At 34.2% G+C, this 18,911-nt stretch overlaps 2 protein-coding genes across 4 annotated transcripts in view; one reads left to right on the top strand and one right to left on the bottom strand.

Annotated features, from left to right (window-relative positions):
* The window catches only part of RASA1 (RAS p21 protein activator 1), a 108,753-nt gene extending 92,362 nt beyond the window's left edge, over positions 1-16,391 (top strand). The window contains exons 15-25 of the mRNA XM_007448155.1: positions 192-268; positions 1,597-1,769; positions 2,304-2,463; positions 3,597-3,739; positions 5,205-5,320; positions 6,083-6,169; positions 8,828-8,895; positions 10,411-10,499; positions 11,760-11,837; positions 14,001-14,135; positions 15,264-16,391. Of these exons, the coding sequence (XP_007448217.1) occupies positions 192-268; positions 1,597-1,769; positions 2,304-2,463; positions 3,597-3,739; positions 5,205-5,320; positions 6,083-6,169; positions 8,828-8,895; positions 10,411-10,499; positions 11,760-11,837; positions 14,001-14,135; positions 15,264-15,347 (1,210 nt within the window). The 3' untranslated portion in view covers positions 15,348-16,391. The remainder of the gene's footprint in view (positions 1-191; positions 269-1,596; positions 1,770-2,303; positions 2,464-3,596; positions 3,740-5,204; positions 5,321-6,082; positions 6,170-8,827; positions 8,896-10,410; positions 10,500-11,759; positions 11,838-14,000; positions 14,136-15,263) is intronic.
* A 1,512-nt stretch (positions 16,392-17,903) lies between these two features.
* Positions 17,904-18,911, bottom strand: part of CCNH (cyclin H) — a 24,808-nt gene continuing 23,800 nt past the window's right edge. The window contains exons 8-9 of one of the 3 annotated variants that reach the window (XM_007448154.1): positions 18,741-18,816; positions 17,904-17,992 (exon numbers count right to left, since the gene is read on the bottom strand). In XM_007448154.1, coding sequence (XP_007448216.1) covers positions 17,978-17,992; positions 18,741-18,816 — 91 coding nt within the window. In that variant the 3' untranslated portion in view covers positions 17,904-17,977. Of the gene's footprint in view, positions 18,177-18,695; positions 18,817-18,911 lie in introns of those variants that run through there. The other 2 variants (XM_007448153.1, XM_007448152.1) reach the window with 2 other exon arrangements.

Here is an 18,911-nt window from a genome sequence, read left to right as displayed (position 1 = left end):
AGGGAAAGTGTAATTTGCTTGTCTGTATTCCTGTGTACCAAGTAATAAAACATGTTTTGAATCTAGTTTTAAATCTAGCACTTGCAGCTGGGTTAGCAGCAGAAATAGGGGGTTTATTCAATACTAATAAAGGAATTAGATAGTTTTATGCCAGGACATTTTCTTAATTCTTTTTCTCCTTGCTGCTTTAGTGATCTTCCTCCTGACATCAACAGATTTGAAATAACTCTTAGTAATAAAACGAAGAAAAGCAAAGATCCTGATATCTGTAAGTTGACACAGAAATTTCTAAAGTAAAAAAGCATGTTTTATATACTTTGGAAATTCATAATGAAGTATAGTCTAAAATGGAAATTAAAAAGGTGTGTAAGCAATGTAACTTGAGATAGCTTCTTTTTATACTTCTACAAGTATTGATTGCTGTATCTAAAAAAGAAAAAAGAAAAAGACCAAAAAGGCTAAATTGAATATACTGTAAACTTAAGCCCTTAGGATTAAAGTATCTGCTCACCCTCCCTCCACAACGTATAAGAGGAAAAAGAAAACAGTAACAGTGGTCATCTTTCTGTGGTGCTTCCTTATCCCTTCTTCCTACTTTTTAGGTTTCTCCTACTATCCTATACTTTGCATGTAAACGAAAAAAAGCACTCTGTTAAATTTTTTTCTTTAAATTAGATTACACTGCTCACTTCTGGTAGTCAGTACTGGTTCTCAGCAGCACAACTTTTCCCAGTCTGTTTCTGAAAGAGGTGGCAATGGGATTGAGCAATTCACACCAGAGTGAATTAGGTTAATCCTTAAATACCTTCTTAAAAATCAGGCTTAGGGGGAAAAAAAGTGCTATGTGTTAACAGAATCAAAGCCTGAATTTTTTGCTATAAATAATATTTATTCTGTAATTTCTGTACTACTATTAAAATGCTTAACATTTTTAGTGGTCCCCCATCATTTTTAAGATAAAATCTAACCCCCTAGCAATGATACAGAAGAAAGGCTCTTTCCTGATCCACTCCTCCCCACTCTTACTTTCACTGTGGAATCTTTTGTATATCCTTCTCTCCAGCTACACCAGCTTTCTTATAGCTCTTAAATTATCCATGGATTTTTAAAACCATCCACCATACCTTCTGTTCAGACTGCACACTCTTTTTTTCTCTGTTTCTACTTAGCTACACTTCCAGATCTTGTTACAAGTCAGCTTAAGGGGGTACCTGTTTGGAATGGATGTTTAACCTCCACAGAATGAATTAGACATTATTTCTCTGTACTTCATTAGCATACACCACTTTACAGCACTTAGCATGGGGTATCATAATTGATTTCTCGCCTCCTTGGCTAGACTGTTACCTCCATGCAAGTCAGAGACTGTATCTTAATCATGTCTGTATCCCACATCCCTGCCTATCAGAGAGTCTGGCACATAGTAGGCATTCAGTAAATGAATGAAGTATTTAGTATTAAATTTATGATATTACTGAAAAGTCCTTTAATAAAAAGCATTTAACACTATAGATAAGAGAACATTAGGAAATTTTGTGTGACTAATTACAGTGTCATCTTTTCAGACACTAATCATTTGATATTTTTCTGTCACAGTATTTATGCGCTGCCAGTTGAGCCGGCTGCAGAAAGGGCATGCCACAGATGAATGGTTTTTGCTCAGCTCCCATATACCATTGAAAGGTATTGAGCCAGGATCCCTGCGCGTCCGAGCACGATATTCTATGGAAAAAATCATGCCAGAAGAAGAGTACAGCGAATTTAAAGAGGTATTAAAGTTATTTACCAGTCCAATTATTTTTAAAGGCATTAAGAAAAATAATTAACTTTTTTCCCCCCAGCATCCCTACTGGAGTATAATTGCTCCACAATGCTGTGTTAGTCTCTACCATACAACAAAGTGAATCAGCCACACGCACACATATATCCCTATATCTCCTCCCTCTTGCGTCTCCCTCCCTCCCACCCTCCCTATCCCACCCCTCTAGGTGGTCACAAAGCACCGAGCTGATCTCCCTGTGCTATGCACTGCTTCCCACCATACCCATTGAGCTAAATATAGTAATTTCATAGTTTAGTGGCACAGTGACAGGCAGAGAAGGTTGAAAAGCCTTGCAACAGTATGACATTGCTTTTAAGAGACTATAAATATGTAGGTTACAAACTCATTCTGTCTTTAATAAATTTATTCAATAGAACATATTCCTAAATGTATGCATATAGAAGAATGTATTTCCTGTTAATGTTACTGAGAATACTTAATGCTGTGTACTTTCAACAATCTTTCTTGATGTCATTTTTAGCTTATACTGCAAAAGGAGCTTCATGTAGTCTATGCTTTATCACATGTATGTGGACAGGACCGAACACTACTGGCTAGCATCCTACTGAGGATTTTTCTTCATGAAAGGCTTGAATCGTTGTTGTTATGTACACTAAATGACAGAGAAATAAGCATGGAAGGTACAGTATAGAAGTGTTAGTGTGATACTTTTAAAAACTGGTTAGTGATTAGATTTTATATATCAAGTATATTATGTCCTCTATCTTAGAACATATTAAATAGTTAAATCATTTTACAAAGTTACTCAGTTTTTCATTCATTAAAAATTACAGTTGGAATGTCATTTCTGATTCTTAGGCTGGCTAATATGGGGGGGGGTATTATCTCTAATACAACTTTCTGTCATGGCAAATTAGAAGCTGTAAGAAAGTGACTTCTGTGTCCAGATCAATGGCTCATACTGCTTGGTTATTAAGAATAGTTTGGTATGCTTACCATGTTCTCTTGTTTGTTTTTTGCTTATAAATTCATTGCACAAAAGTTGGGTGTTAGCTGCATTTTATTTCTGCCTTCTATAGGTAGGTAGTTTCCAGGCAATTTAGCTGGACCCACAGTAGTTTGTAACAGCTTATAAATATGTCAGAATAACCCATTTCAAACCAGCCCTTTGACTCAATAACAGTACTTGCTTCTAGGTTCCCCAAATAAACTGTAAAATCGAAAACTATTTCCTCCTAATCATAGAAAATATGAAAATATTTTATATAGATTTGTCAGGAGAGATAAAGTGGTGGTACATATTTTACACTGAGATTTTCTTTTCTGGCAATATTTGTGCTTTTTTGGGTTTTTTAAAAAGTCATGAATAGCCATATTTTAGGCAAGTAAGTTAATTTATACTGGGGTTTTACGTTACATTCTTGTTTGTAAATTAACTCAGATTTTTTAAAGCGTGGGCTCAGTGGGACAGCAGAGGTGGATTCTGGTCCTAGTTTTGTCACTATTTGGCTCTTTAGTCTTAGATAAGTCATATAACCATCCAGAGCCTTTCTTTGTTCATATAATGTGGCAGTGTTAATTCCTTCTCCTGTTTATGATCTAATGAAGGGAAGGAATAGAAAGTCTTTTGAAGAGTTAAGTTTATAGGAATATAGGATGTCATTATAATCAATATTTAATGCTACATGCAAATAAACATACTTAAATAGCTATAATTATTTGAGGAAAAAATGAATTCATTTAATTTCCAATTTGATTCACATTAAGTACAATCCTTTACAGATAATTTTTTAATATCTATATATTGATGTAGATGAAGCCACTACCCTATTTCGAGCTACAACACTTGCGAGTACGTTGATGGAGCAGTATATGAAAGCCACTGCTACACAATTTGTTCATCACGCTTTGAAAGACTGTATCTTAAAGATAATGGAAAGCAAGCAGTCTTGCGAGGTGAGTATTGCAGCAAAGAGCATATTTTAATAGGTAATGCTTTATAGCTAACTGAATTTCAAGGCAAATATATTAGCTGTCTGAAACTGTTCATCAGAACAGTTATACCTTTTGTAATACGTTTAGAAAAATGTTATGCAAAACAGACTTTTTAAAAAAGATGTACTTTATTTGGAGATTAAAAACCTCGAATTGCACCAGAAATACATGAAAGTACTTTATCATTTCTCCTGCTGTACTAATGATAAAAGTGTATGCTACTTTCAGAAAGTGTGCAAACATAAATTGAAGTTATTGTTAGAGATTTCTGTTGTGTAAGTTCTATGTGACACTTGCTAATAACATCTAGGTTTCTCCTCAAAGGTTTTTTTGAAGTGGGGGTGGTGGTGGGAGGGTCAGAGGTACAAGATAACCCCCTCAAAAGCAAATAAAAACATCCTTTTAGATTATTGAGGCTTCAGTCTAAACTCATAACAAACCATTAAGAAAAGGAGTAGAATCTCATTTATATGGCTATTCCATCATTTTATTTTGAAGGCAGAGCAACTATAGAAGGAGGATATTAAATATATTTTTTATGTCTGATACAAAATAAAGGAACTGCTTTTGATAATGTATACTGGGAGCACTCAAAATGTTAATTCTGCACCAAGTTGTCAATTTTTACTAATTAATTTAAGGGGAAGAAATGGATAATTTAGTGTTGGAAACCTGGGGTTAACACCATAGTTGGTCTAGTAAGTGTAAAGGATACAGAAATGCAGCAAGCCTGCAGAAAGTCTCTGGACGTTAAATCCAGGCTAGGGAATTTAGATTCCTATAGATAAATCTACTCCATTAATTCTAGATAAGAATTCTTAGATTTTAGAAGTTACTGGCAAGTTTTTAAAGGGTTCATGATGCTGCCTCTGAGGCATTTGGTATTTTATTAGTCATTTGAACAGTCTTATCTCATTCAGAAAAACCTTTCTATTTTAATCAGCTTTTTTCCTCAAATAGATAGATTTAAGATAGGTTTTATAATAATATACAGTGATCTTTCTTTCCAATTAAATACTTCTAGTATATTTGTGCATGTGGCCACTGAAGCTAGGATTTTTTTGTCTTCTGGTTGGGAATATTATATTTAAAATAAAGTCTAATACAGTTTTATGTGCCTGTAAAAATCTGTGGTAAAATGTGGTAAATGAATAAAAGAAAACTTCATTAATTGTACTAACCCAAAGCAACTGAAAACTGTTGAACAATCATTGCTCTTCAGTTGAGTAGATGGGAATTAATGGTAACAAGTCCATTAGGAGTTCCACAGAGCAAACCCTAGTTAGCCCCACACCACCACCGAAAGACTAATACAGTTTGAAAAATGGAAAAATAGAGAACCTTGAAAAAAACTGCTTGATTACCTTGATTCATTTGCATTTATCATTGCCAAGATGCATTTATATTGATTTATTCCTTCTCTTAGTTAAGTCCATCAAAGTTAGAAAAAAATGAAGATGTGAACACTAATTTAGCACACCTATTGAACATACTTTCAGAGCTTGTGGAGAAAATATTCATGGCTTCAGAAATACTTCCACCGTAAGTGGTGAAATTTTAATTTGACAATAAATTGTATATTTGCATTTTAAAAAATTTGTATTTCTAAAACGTGTAAGCTTTTCCACTGTCCTGATGTTATTATACTCTGAAGAAGTTAGGGTTTTTAATCTTTACACGATGAATTGTGTTTAAGGAAACAGAGTGACTTGAAGAAACCAAAGTGAAATATTTGCATTAAAATAAAACAAATCATGTTTTTATACAGGCCAGTATGTCTGGTTTATATAGTAACTTGGGGAAAGAATAGCAGCTTATCTCAGGTTTGAGGAGGTCATAAAAGACACGTATCTCTCCAGTCTGTAGTTGAACATCTTGCTCAAAATATACACGAGATAATTACTCGGTGTCTGCTTAGCGGCTTCCGGTGTTAGTCAGCTCGCTTATTCAGGTAGAAGTTAACTTACATTAAAATCTGTCTCCCTGGAACCTGTACTCATTAGTTCCTCTATATCCGCATTCCAGTACTTCTTCATACTTTTCTTTAATACAGAAGTAATCTAAAAATGGTAGGATTTCTTCCAAAGTAAATGTAAAGAACTGGTTAAATGAATTGATGATGAAAACTTTTAAAAGTTTTCCTTTTCCTTTGCTAAATATCACTACTTGTAACAGAACTTTTTTGGGGAAAATGGCCAGTTGCATTTAAAAATGTCATGGATTTCGTAAATTAAGCTTTAGGCTGCAGTGAGATCAGTATTTTCAAGTGCTTTCTGTATTAAGATGGTTGTGTTATTTTGGCAGGACACTGAGGTATATTTATGGGTGTTTACAGAAATCTGTTCAGCATAAGTGGCCTACAAATACCACCATGAGAACAAGAGTTGTTAGGTAAGACTTAATGTTTTGTTAAATCATATAGCCTGCACTGAGAGTCAAATGGATAATTGTGAAAATGTGGAGACTAACAGTATACAGTATACAATTTTAAGACCTTTTTTCTTTGACTTTTATGTCAGAGCCCTGTTGAATATTTTCTGAATTCAGGTAGCTCCTAAACTTTAACTTACTTTGTTTTTGTTTTGAAGTTACTATGAGATACTTAGCTAGCAAGCTACCTTTTTGCATTTTCTAAAAACCTCAACATTCACTGATGGGAGGAGAGAAAGACTGGTTGATTTGTGCTGAGAACGAAAAGCAATCATTGAACAATTTAGATATTAATTAATTGGTTTGTAACAGTTTGTGACTCAGGGCTAATCTCCAGCCAGAGTCTACTTTAGTTCTGAAGCTGTTACAGTGTGTTCATTGTGCAGTAATTAGGAGGAATTGCTTTGTCAAGTCATAGCATTTTGTAGCTTATACAGGGGGACTTTGTTGTCATTTCGGTAACTTTTCCAATGAGGAAGCAGATCTGTAGAGATTAAATTGTTTGCTTAAGGTTATACAGAAAGTTAGTGGCTAAGGCAGAACTAAAGGCAAAACATCTAAGACCCAATCTAATATCCTTAACACTCCTGTACACTTTTGTTAAGCACACCCCAACCCATTCAAGACAGTAGGAAATTAGTGCAAAAGCATCAGAGAATTCAGGAGTCTAATAATAAAATTTATCATATAGAATATATGCTGCCCATCATGTTATACACTATTAAAAAAAAATTGGGCAACTACTGAAGGCACCAATATCATATAATTAGTTTTGAAAATGTGTGTTAATCCTGCCCCCAACCTAAATCTTGTAAAGAGCCTTCTACTCTTTTTACAGATAAAATGTTTAAGAATTGTAGATTCGGGCTTCCCTGGTGGCGCAGTGGTTGAGAGTCCGCCTGCCGATGCAGGGGACACGGGTTCGTGCCCCGGTTTGAGAAGATCCCACATGCCGCGGAGCGGCTGGGCCCGTGAGCCATGGCCGCTGAGCCTGCGCGTCCGGAGCCTGTGCCCCGCAACGGGAGAGGCCACAACAGTGAGAGGCCCACGTACTGCCAAAAAAAAAAAGAATTGTAGATTCTGTATTTCTTGGCTTTAGTAGTGATTGAGAGGACTAGAAACGTATTACAAGCATATAATGTTGCAGCACAGTTTTGTGTGATGTAAATGAAAACTTTTGTAAGTTTCAAACAAGTATATTGGTTAAGCAAATAGCTGGAAATTCTGCTATGTGGATTATCTGATACTACAGGGTCTTCTAAGGGGCATTTATGGCCAAGGTGGTGATTTCTATCCCTAGTTAAGCTTTTAAATATATGTGTAGATACCTAGTATCCCTCTTAAATTTAAAATCACCTCTAAAAATTCCCAGAAAGTGGATTTGCACACTGAAATTCTTTTATGGTTTGGTGTTGCTAGCTTATATTTCAGATTCAAAGACAAAGATATCAAAATGTTTTCAAGCAAAATTTGTGCAAGATTCTTCATAAATTACCTGCTATAAAGAAATCTAAAGACTTAATAATTGTATACTAAGAATAAATGCTATCTGAGAAGCAACACATTAATTTTTCTAAGACTCCCCAAAATTAGCAAACAACATCATTGGGAGGTAAATGCTGAGAAGTTGGGTTATTCACTCTAATAGAGAACAGAGACTGTGTCAATTATTTTAATCTCTAAAAGGAATTTTATCAACTTGGAAATAATGCTTGTCTTTACAAGGGCAGGTGCGAGGTCAATTATTAGTGTGGATTCCTCTTAAGAGGAAATTAGAGACATATTATCTACACAAAAACATAAACTCTACCAGTAACCGAAGAAGGGAGCAGACTAGGAATAGCTATATACACTTGTAGTTTTACTTTGTACTTTGTTCCCAGAGTAAGATTAGCAGGCAAAATCATACATGACAACTGTTATTAAGCCATGTGTTTTTACACTAATTTTTGGTTTTGCTATTAATATTTTGTAATTTGAGAACTTTTTTTAACTTTACAAAGCATGATGTCTTTTTCTTCATTGCCTTAAAAGCTTTTCAACATTGTTTGTATACATTTTCATTTATCAAGAAGTCACTTTTTCCCTAGTACAGTGGATTAATTTTTATGTAACTCAACAAAATCAGTATAACCAACTTCATTTATACACTTTACTGAGCTGTTCTGTTTAAAGAAAGAGAAGTTAGAGAACGTTAGTTTTAGGACCTTACAGGGCTATGTGTCTATTAAAAGGGTTTATTTGTACTCCTACAGTATTTCAGAAATTCTTAGTGTTCCTAAGGACACTCCTTCCTCAAAGTAAGTATAAAATGCACTACTAGCTTGGAATAAGTAAATAGTAGCCAAAACAGTAAGTCTTACAGATACAACTTAAATCTTCCCAAAGTAAATCTAAAAATCTAAATTCGAGAAAAGTGAATAATGTTTAAGCAGCAAATATATGTTCTTAAAGTAAGATACTTTAGCTTATTATTTTCATAAAGTTGCATATTTGGTCTTCCCTACATTAGTTCAAAGTTCATGGTTCTACAGGTACTAACATTTTTGTTTATATATATTATTTTAATGTAACACATATTGTAGTTTTCTAAAAAAACAAAATTTCCCTCCCATTCAGTGGTTTTGTTTTTCTTCGACTTATCTGTCCTGCCATCCTGAACCCACGGATGTTTAATATCATCTCAGGTAATCAGCTTTTGATAAATTTTGAAATTAAAAAAATAGTTTCATACTCTTTAGTAAGGTTACTCATTTTTCCTTTTAAATCTTTTTTTTTTAGTCCAATTATAAGACTTGGTATAAAACATTCCAAAGCACCCCTTTCTTCTTCCTTTTGGTACTTTACCTTTTCTTTCCATTTTGTTTCTTAACCTTTCTTTCCATCTAATATTTGAAGCCTGAGATGGCATGATTAGACACAAATCATTTTTTCCCATCCCTACCTATGTCTCAAACTCTTATGATGATGACTTTCCAGCCTGCAACACTGGCTTTTTCAAGTTGGGAAGAAGAGCTTCCTGTGTGCTTTTAACCCATGCTAGACCCTGTCACTACCATTGCAAGTCGGTTAAAATTATAGCTGCAGTTGCAGTAGTACTCTGTGAATACTTATGAAGAAAGTAGCCCTTTGAGATTTCCCAGTAGAGATTTCTTGTCACCACCTATATGTTAATTGGCATTTTAAACTCCAACAAACCAGATTCAGTTTTGCTTATTACCCAAATGCCCATTATGGACTGACTTTCAGAAGTCGTATTCAAATAAAGGGTAAGAATGATATTTGTGACTACAAATGTAATCATGAGCCATCATTAGCAGAAGGAACCTGAAGTATTTTTGTCTTGATAATTTGAAGCTCAAAATTGTATTAAAATTTTTTGGAGTATCTTACCTTTATAGCCATCATATCTCTGTAGTTATCTCCAATTGCTACTAAAATGGTTAAATCTATGGGTCTACTAAGAATTAAGGGTTTATAATTCTTTTGGAGAGATTTATTTATGTGAACGTTAGACTCTGAACCGCTAGGCAATATTATTTATAGTTTAGCAACTTCAGATAAAAAGAATACAGTCTGAAATCAGGCAGCCAGATAGACTATCTATAGGTTTTTACTGTTAAATAATTATGTTTTAGAGCTTAAAATTAATAGAGACAAATATTTTTCATTTACATCCTATTATCTATATAGGGCAGTGCTTCCTGATTAACCTTTAAAATATTTTTTAAAAATTAATAAATTGCATGTTTTTCTCCTCAAAATAAAGCAGAGGTTCCAGACTTTGTTATTGAGCTTTAAGGTGAATTATTTGAGTCATTGGAGGCTGGGAGCAAGGAATTGCTCATATTGCAAATTGCTAATCTTGGATGGGTTGAAATTAGCTTTGTGAATTGTCCTGTAGGGTATGTGGAGTAACAAGTCTTTTTAGCAATAAGATAAAGCTTTGAAGTATTTTGAAATATCCTGTAGTACCCTTTTCACAAACTAAAAGCACTGATAAGTGTATTCAGTTTTTCCCCCTTTAAATCAAGCTCTTTTGAATTATACAGGTCATACTTTTTCCAAAAAACATTGAGTTCTGAATGGAAGAATATTAGTATTTTTAACAGTAAAGAAATATTAAAGTGCTAAATTTATAATGGTTTACTTGGAAGTACCTTTGGAGTTGGTGTCATTAGCTGTGCCCAATTCTCTTATAGATTCCCCATCTCCTATTGCTGCAAGAACACTGATATTAGTGGCTAAGTCTGTGCAGAACTTAGCAAATCTTGTGGAATTTGGAGCTAAGGTAAAAACATTTTGATACTTTAAAATGTCATTTATGAATGAAACTTTGACACGATAAAACCATAAAATATGGCATAAGTAAATTTTCAACAGTGGATATTTCATAAAGATAATTTACGATTTTGTTGATATGTTCATATTTTTAGATGCTTTTAGATTTTACTTTTTAATAGTGGAATTTTAAAAACCACCACTTTCACTAGTAGTATAGAAAGGTATTTTTTCAGTATAATTTCCAGTATCATCAGATTCTTCCACTTTTAAATATAAAAATCAATGAGCATATTTTTAAATGCACCCCAATCAATTTTATTATGTATTGCATAATAAACATTCTCTGTAAATATTAAAATTCGGATGAGTTTTTAAAACACCCATATGTGATCCCACTATCAAAAGATAATGACTGTTAATGTTCTGGTAGGGATAATACTATGTCATCTGCTTTTGTTAATATTAACAGATAACAAGTATCCTTATATGTACTTCCTTTCAAACTTGTCCAGTTATTTCTTTAAATGAACTTTGGAGTAAAAGTACTAAGTAAGAAGACATTTTGCTCCCCACAGCCTTGCCAAAACTCAACTAGTATTACTTTTTTATTTTTGACAACCTGATAAGCATGTTACTTTTTGTGTCATTATTTCATTACTCTTAGAACTGTATGATTTTTCATGTCTGTTTCTTTGGAATCGTCTATTGAGGTCCTTATCTCATCTTACTGATTTTAAGAGAGTGTGTATTAATACTAACCCTTCCCCGTTTTACAACATAGCATATTTCCGAATCGGTTTAAGATTTTAGAATGAAGCAGTTTATAGTATGACTCAGCTTTTGAATTTATCTGAACCCTGAGGCAGGTTATGAGTACCAATTTTTTATTGCAGTCCCTACCACACTATATTTTAATTCCCTATATTCTCTGCTAGGTTCTAATAACCTCTGGGTACTTGGCAAATATTGGCAGTTTCTCACTATTTTTGAATGACCGACATATAAGAAATTTTGTTTGTTAGGCTATGTGTGCTTTTTTTCATCCAGAATTTGTTTACTAAAGTACTCCATACTCCTATTCCTCAGAATAGCTGCTTGCTTATATTAGAAGGAAAAATATGGTCATTGTATAATTAGTTCTTATGAATAATGTGCTGCTACTGATAATTTGATTTATAAGAATTTTTGCTACATGTATGGTTTTTGTTATGGACCAGATAATGTTTTTGATGCATATATAGTAAGCTTTTTGTTTTTATATTTTTAGGAGCCTTACATGGAAGGTGTCAATCCATTCATCAAAAGTAACAAACATCGTATGATCATGTTTTTAGATGAACTTGGGGTATGCATATAATTTGACATCTATACTTAATATAGCTGAGTCTAACTCATTTAAGCAACAACCTTTAGAAAGGTTTTCTATCCAGAGCTTAAAACAAAACTGCATATTTTTGTCTACCTTCCTAAACAAATTACTTCATTTGATATCATTGTAACAGTTTATTCTTACACTGAATGATTTACACCAAGAATAGAGGACTGTGGCTTTTGAACTGCCTGTGTCAATTTTTAGTTTGTCCCACCTCACCACTATGATACTCTGTTGCTGCTTTAGCTACTTTAACTTTCCTGCTACTGTGTGGAATGTGAAACAAGATGGATAACCCACAGTTCTGGCCAGTTTAATAAGTAAATGGACTGGAGAATGTATGTTCCTGTGGCTTTTCTAAGAATAAAATACGTGGATTTGGTGTTAAACTTCATTCAGTGGGACTACATATGCCTTACTTAGGCATTTATAAATAAGTTGTGATTATAAAATTAAGAATGGGATTTAAAAAATAATTTTTAAGACCCTGGATTTCTTAGTAAAGTTAAATTTTCTTGTTATAGATCTTCAGATACTACATCAATTAAAAACTAAATTATTAGCAATTCAGTTCATAAATATAGAAACCAGAAAAGAGATGTGAATTTAGCCAGGTGTATGACACTAGGGAATGCTACGGTAGGAGAATGTTCTGCTTTAATACAGTCAGATTCACTTAAAAGCACAAGTAAACAACCACCACACCACTGTACAGTCAACCCAGTCAGGACAGCCTGTGGGCCCCTAGTTTGCAGCTTCAGGTATAAGAAATTTATGGTGTTGGTCCATATTGATAATGAAATTGAGAAATAAAGGAGCAGATGCTAAATATCCATCATGTTCCTTTAATGTGAACTCCTGGGAAGTTTTGAAGAATATAAATATTTCCGATTACCAAAAAAATATAGTTGGTCCATGACTGAAATTTTTTTTTTTTTACTATAGTGATGTTTAAGGAGCTGTATGAAACTGTCCAATATTTAAGGCTAGCTAGTTTTATCTCAAGCCACATATCTAGGTGTAGATTCAAGATTAGGATTCCATTTACTTTCCATAATCACATGTCTACAGTCCAGCTTTCTCTATCACTTTCCTAGTTATGCCACACAATCTAGCCTTTCAGATTGCTTAGAATTCCAATATTATAATACTCTTCCAGTCTCCTCATACTCTTCCACTGCTTTACACCTATATAAGTCAAATAAGACTCATCTCAAACGTCTCCTTCAGGCAGGCTTTGCTGAGCCCTAAACCTCAACTAAATAATACCTTTTGTTCTGCTTCCTAAGTATCCTCTGCATATCCTTTGATATACATAACTCTGTGATCAGTTTACATCTAGTCTGTCTTCTCTACTAGGTTGTCAACTCTTTAAAGGCAAATATGGTTGTCTTTCATCCCATCTCTAGAAGCCTTCATTCACTGAATAAAAATGAATTATATTCTAATTATTTTTTTTAGACCATAGAAAACTGAGTGTTTGCAGTTTTTAGGAGTGTATAGCAAATATTGTCACCATTAGGGAGAGGAATAGATTTGTTTAAAACCACTAGTAATCTAAACTCGTGTTAAATTTTATTCCAGTGCTCAAAATAAAATCAATACTTAGTTACTATAACAAGTTGGTAGTACTGTATTGGCACTAATTTACTTTATGAACCTTATCTAAAGATACCATAATTAACACATCATTTCTACACATTAGCAAGTGTTTTGGGCAGAGTCCACAGATAATTATAGGCCTGAAAGGTTCTCATCAATGCTTTCATAATGTAGCTCTTATTTATATATGCTGATCAATTTGGACAAACTATAGCAGTTTAATAATGAAACAGTCTGAAGGAGTGGAGGAATTTTAAGTTTAGGTTGCATTTAATCCAGATTGACAGTTAGTGCTTGCATTATTTATGTTCCAGTTTAAAAAAAAATATTGCACAATATTCTGCCATATGGCTGAAGAAAATGAAACTTGGTTTTATGTGAATACTGAGGTCACAAAATCTATCAAGTTGAATTTTAAGAGCATTTTAAGAGAATATTATGTGTTAAATTTTATCTACTGTACCAGTTAGGATCTTTTCAGAAGAGATTATAAAGAGTTGTATTTCTAAATGCAGTTTTATGATTCCCTTAAAGAATGTACCTGAACTTCCGGACACTACAGAGCATTCTAGAACTGACCTTTCCCGTGATTTAGCAGCATTGCATGAGATTTGTGTAGCCCATTCAGATGAACTGCGAACGCTCAGTAATGAGCGTGGTGCACAGCAGGTAGGTTTTTGCCAACCTTTAAGATTCTTTGGGAGATGATAAATAGCTGAATTAGTCTTATTAATTATATTATTAAGTTTTTGAGAATCTGCATCATAATCCACAAAGATCTCAGCAAACAGGAATAATGAGCCCAGACTAAGATTATGTATTTTTAATACTGCAAAATGTCAAATCTTGCTTTTAAGTTAATGTGAACTCTACTGGAAAATGGTGGTGTTCATGCACTTCAGTGGCATGTATGAAAATGGTAAGTGAGCTAATGATGTCAGTAGTGATGTGGCTTTTTCTGTCTCTTCTGTCAGTCACACACATGGTGCATGGCCAAGTACTTTTCAAACTGTCAAACACACGAGAATTATTCAGGAAGATTGGTAAAAAGATTTCAAGCTGTAGATCCAGAGATTGTTTAGTGTGGCCTTAGAAGAGCTTATCAAAAATGGCAGTTTCTAAGAACGGTCACCACAGTGGCCAACCATTTGGCAAGGACCTTATAGAAGAGATTAGCACATTGAGAGTGGTGATTCTGAGTTCTCAATCTGAGATTCTAAAATTCTCAAGGTTTTTCGAGTTTAGATAACAGCATGGATCATTTAGGTTCCAGTCACTTGAGAAACTTATGCAGAATATGTGCCATGGACCTACTTGTATGCCCTTGGCATGTACAATGCCTTCTTGCCACACTGACTTGCTTTAAGTATTAAAAAAAATCTTATTGGAGAATTATTAGGCTGTAACCTGACTGCCCTCATGTGCTCCTGTAGGGCTTGAGATGTGTCATTTATAATGATAAATCTTTCTTCTGTAAGGTGTTCTAGTCTAGTAAGGTGTTCTAGTCTAGAGAGTGTTCTGGCCTAAGTAGGTATGAGAATGCCAAACGCAAACGAGTTTCTGTTTACTTTACTTTAGTGTACAAAAATTCTCTTCTATCGCGACCAAAATAACATGACCTAGTCAAGGGCTGAATGATACATACTTACAATTTTATGCTCTTTTGAGTAGAATGGTAATATTATTTTATTTATTCCTTTGCATTTATATGGCTTTTTTCAAATCCAGGTTCCCATCCCTGACATTTGATCAAGCTTTCATTTATTAATTATTTTCATACTGTTTTTCCTTGTCTAGCACGTACTGAAAAAGCTTCTGGCTATAACAGAGCTGCTTCAGCAAAAACAAAACCAGTATACAAAAACTAATGATGTCAGGTAGCAGCCTTCGCCGCAGTGTTCTGCATGGATTCAGCATGCCCAACATGGTAATTCACATCAGTATAATGTCTCCTTTGCTCTTGCCAAAAAAATAGCACACCTTTCCACATTCCAGTGATGTGTGAACTATGCAAACAAAACTCGAGATTCTGCTGGTGAGTAACTGCACCAGCAGCTTTGTAAGCTATCTGTGCAGGATATTTGCACTTTTTTTCCACATATGGAATCTTTACCAACCTCTGAGCCTTGGTGTACAGATCACCTTTCACACAATGCTATGACCATATCTTGAACTTGGAAAATATATTTTCAATACATTCAATTGCCAAAGTTTTGCTGTCTCTTGGAAACAGAACTGAAAAAAAGCATTCTGTTGACAATTGAGTATAACTGGATTGCAGACTGCTCTTACTGTTACTTCTTCCTGAATTAGGAATATGACCGTTTGACTGTTCAATGACTTTATTTGTATTTACAGTTTCCAGAGTTTACCATTACAATAGGAACACTCTTTGCTGTATACTTTTTTTTTTAAATAACTGCTATTTCTCTTTGCTGGAACTGTTGAAAGAAAATATATAGAATGGATCTCTTGCTCATCAGCTTTATTTTTTAAACATACCACTTATTTTGTTCGAATTGTCAAAGACTGTATTTAGATCTCATAATGCTTTTTTGTTAAATGTTTACAACAGTAAATAGTTTGAATTCAATAAATATTATTGGTCACTGTGTACTGATCAACGCATGTTACCCATTCAACCGTTTTATAGATTACCGATTTCTTTTATATGTTTAAAAACCCTAAAAACCCTAGAATGCTTTCATTGAAAGTATTCATTAATTCCAAGTTGATTTTTTAAATTATGCAAACAATTTCATCAGCCACTGAACAGCTCATCTTTACCCTTCTGACTACTTGTTGTATCTGCTGGATATTTAGTTTGACTGTATAGTTTTATTTGCTTCTGTATGTGTATTTTTGTGAAGTATTCACAAGGGTTAAGTTAAAATAAAACCAAGGGATATCATAAATATCTGATTACTTCTGTCTAAATACAGCTAAACATTTAATTTCATTATTTTCTTCCTCCTTTTAGGGGCAGTTCAAATTTAGTACCAGAGCAAGGCCCAGGGAGATGAAACTTGAGATTTTTTTTTCTGGCTGATGGTCTCTTGAAGGATTCCATTACGTATTTGTTAACGATTCTTTCGCTCCCATAACTGTGCAGGGTAGAGAAGGCATACAAGGCGAGCCAGACAGGGATGTACTGGGAAAAGCATTTCCCCACTTTAGAAAATTTTTTCTAAAGGCCTAGGTTCTAAGAGCAACACTTTGTTTCTTCCTGTATTTTAAAGTGTTAAAACTATACTAGCAGAAATTTTGTGAACCCTCAGTAAGCTGCAAGTATTAAATGCTGTTATTTATGTAGAGGTAGCTAGCCCTGAAGTAGCTGCTAGCCCTGAAGTAGCTGCGATCACAGTTGAACAGTGATAGCAAAACACAAACACACCAGGTGCTTTTTCTTGATGTCAACCCAATTCCATATTTTCTCCTCTGCTTTTCAGTTAGACAACAGTATGCCATTTGGTCTCCTTCCAGGATAGACTAAAAGGGGTATGGACATCTCCGAAAACATTTCAACAATATGCAAAAAGGTCTAGATTCTAGTGCTCAGCAATTTGTTCTCTCCCACTACTCACATCTCAGTTTTAACCATGCTGACCTGCCATTTCTCAATCTGAACTGCTTCTCCTGCCTTTTATTTCTAAACAAACCCACAAACCTAAAGACACTCTGCTTTTTTAAATTTTAATGACATGCTTATTATCTCTTAAGCTGGAATAGGAAACTTGTCATTTACCTTTGTAGGCCTTGGAGTAACTTAGCTGGTCACTACACATTTTTTTTAAAGGGGCTGGGTAGGAAAATTTTCAGAGATTGCTCTGACGCCAAACTTTAGTGACCTAAAAAAGAAACAAGATAAATTCGGACCACTGCTTCACCGGGACTGCAGTGAAGGACTGTCAATTTCGGCTTCTTCCCCTCCACTTTTATAAAATCACACTTAGTGAATTTTATTCCTCATTCCTCGATGAGAAGGAAATTAAAACAACGCAAACCTAAAATCTAAAGCATTATTAAAGGATATGCATAGAGTAAATACTACCTTCAAATACTGAAATGTAATTAAATGGTACCTACACTTTATGGAAAAGTACATCCTGGGATGCACTGAGGAGAGGTTTGCATCTGTAAAACTTACTTAGACTTAGGGCAATTGAGTTTCCCAGAATTCCTTCAACCTCATTTTCCAGAAACAGTCTGACCTTCATAATTTGGTTCCAACTCTAGGAACTGAATAAGATCACAGTTAAATAACTGAATAAATGCTATAGTAGTCAACATTCCTTAGCACTTTTAAAACTGACTAGTAACTAAGTTTTGTTTTTTGTGGTGCCTTTTCAGAAAAAGATAAGTTTGCTTAATGACATCTTGTGTAAACAATATAGGCAAATAAATTACAGCTTTAATTTGGCTACCATAGAAAGACTGATTTGATATTAGTCATGGTGGGGCAAGATTACCCAAACCAGGTGCTTTTCTGGCTCCTTTGAAGATGTTTTATTTCACATAAAGGTATCCTGAAAGGAAAAACTTTTAAATAACATAAATAGAAAAGTTTAATATACTTTGATGCTTTCACATTACTTCATTTTTAAAGTTAAATGCCAGATATGCTTCATCCTTCTGTTGATTAGTTAGCATTGACAAATCAATTTCAGATGGTTAGAGGGAATCTACCAGGTCATCGTCAGTCCATTCTTCCTAAGAAGGAAAGAAAATGTTACAAGGATAACATTATACTGAAGCATAACCAGTACTGTTTACCTTCTTGCCTCCCTTTAGGAAAATGTTCTCCTTTTGCTATGATTATAAAAGGTAAATAAACCAGGAAAATGTGTAGCAGTTTAACCTTATAATAATATGGCATGGTCTCACCAGACTAGTCCAGTGACAGGAATAAACGTTACAGTTGTGAACTTCTGAATAAATGATTATTCATTTTTATCTGACTTGCCAGGTACAATTTTTTTTTTTAAACAAGGTAGGAGAAGAATCCTTGAAGATCAAAAAATATATCCCTACTGCCTTCTATGACCTTAGGAGGGATTCTTCATCAAGTAATTATTATACTGCTTCAGAACAGGCCAAGACAGAAGTGAGAAAAATTCCTCTAATAATGGACAATGTACATAAAGGATGCAAAAAAAAAAGAAATGAAAGCTTTCCAATACCCAACACCTGTCTATAATGCTTGCACTCTGGAACAGTAAAATCCTAACATTATGGTTGTACCAGAACATACAGCAATGAGAACTTAAAATTTACCTTTGGAGAACATACCTCCTCATGTTTGGATTTCTTTGAGACATAATCATCATCTTCATAACCTTTCCTCTTTTTCCTGTAATTAAGCAACCATCAACCTTATACTGGCAACAGAATCTAGAAGCTAGCAAGGCTATGAGATACATCTATTGAAGAACAAAGCCTGGATAA

The sequence above is a fragment of the Lipotes vexillifer genome, unplaced genomic scaffold, assembly GCF_000442215.2.
Source record: "Lipotes vexillifer unplaced genomic scaffold, Lipotes_vexillifer_v1.1 scaffold990, whole genome shotgun sequence".
Lineage (NCBI taxonomy): Eukaryota > Metazoa > Chordata > Mammalia > Artiodactyla > Lipotidae > Lipotes > Lipotes vexillifer.
Note: the sequence above shows the minus strand (reverse complement) of the source record. Positions and strands in the feature narration are given on the sequence as shown.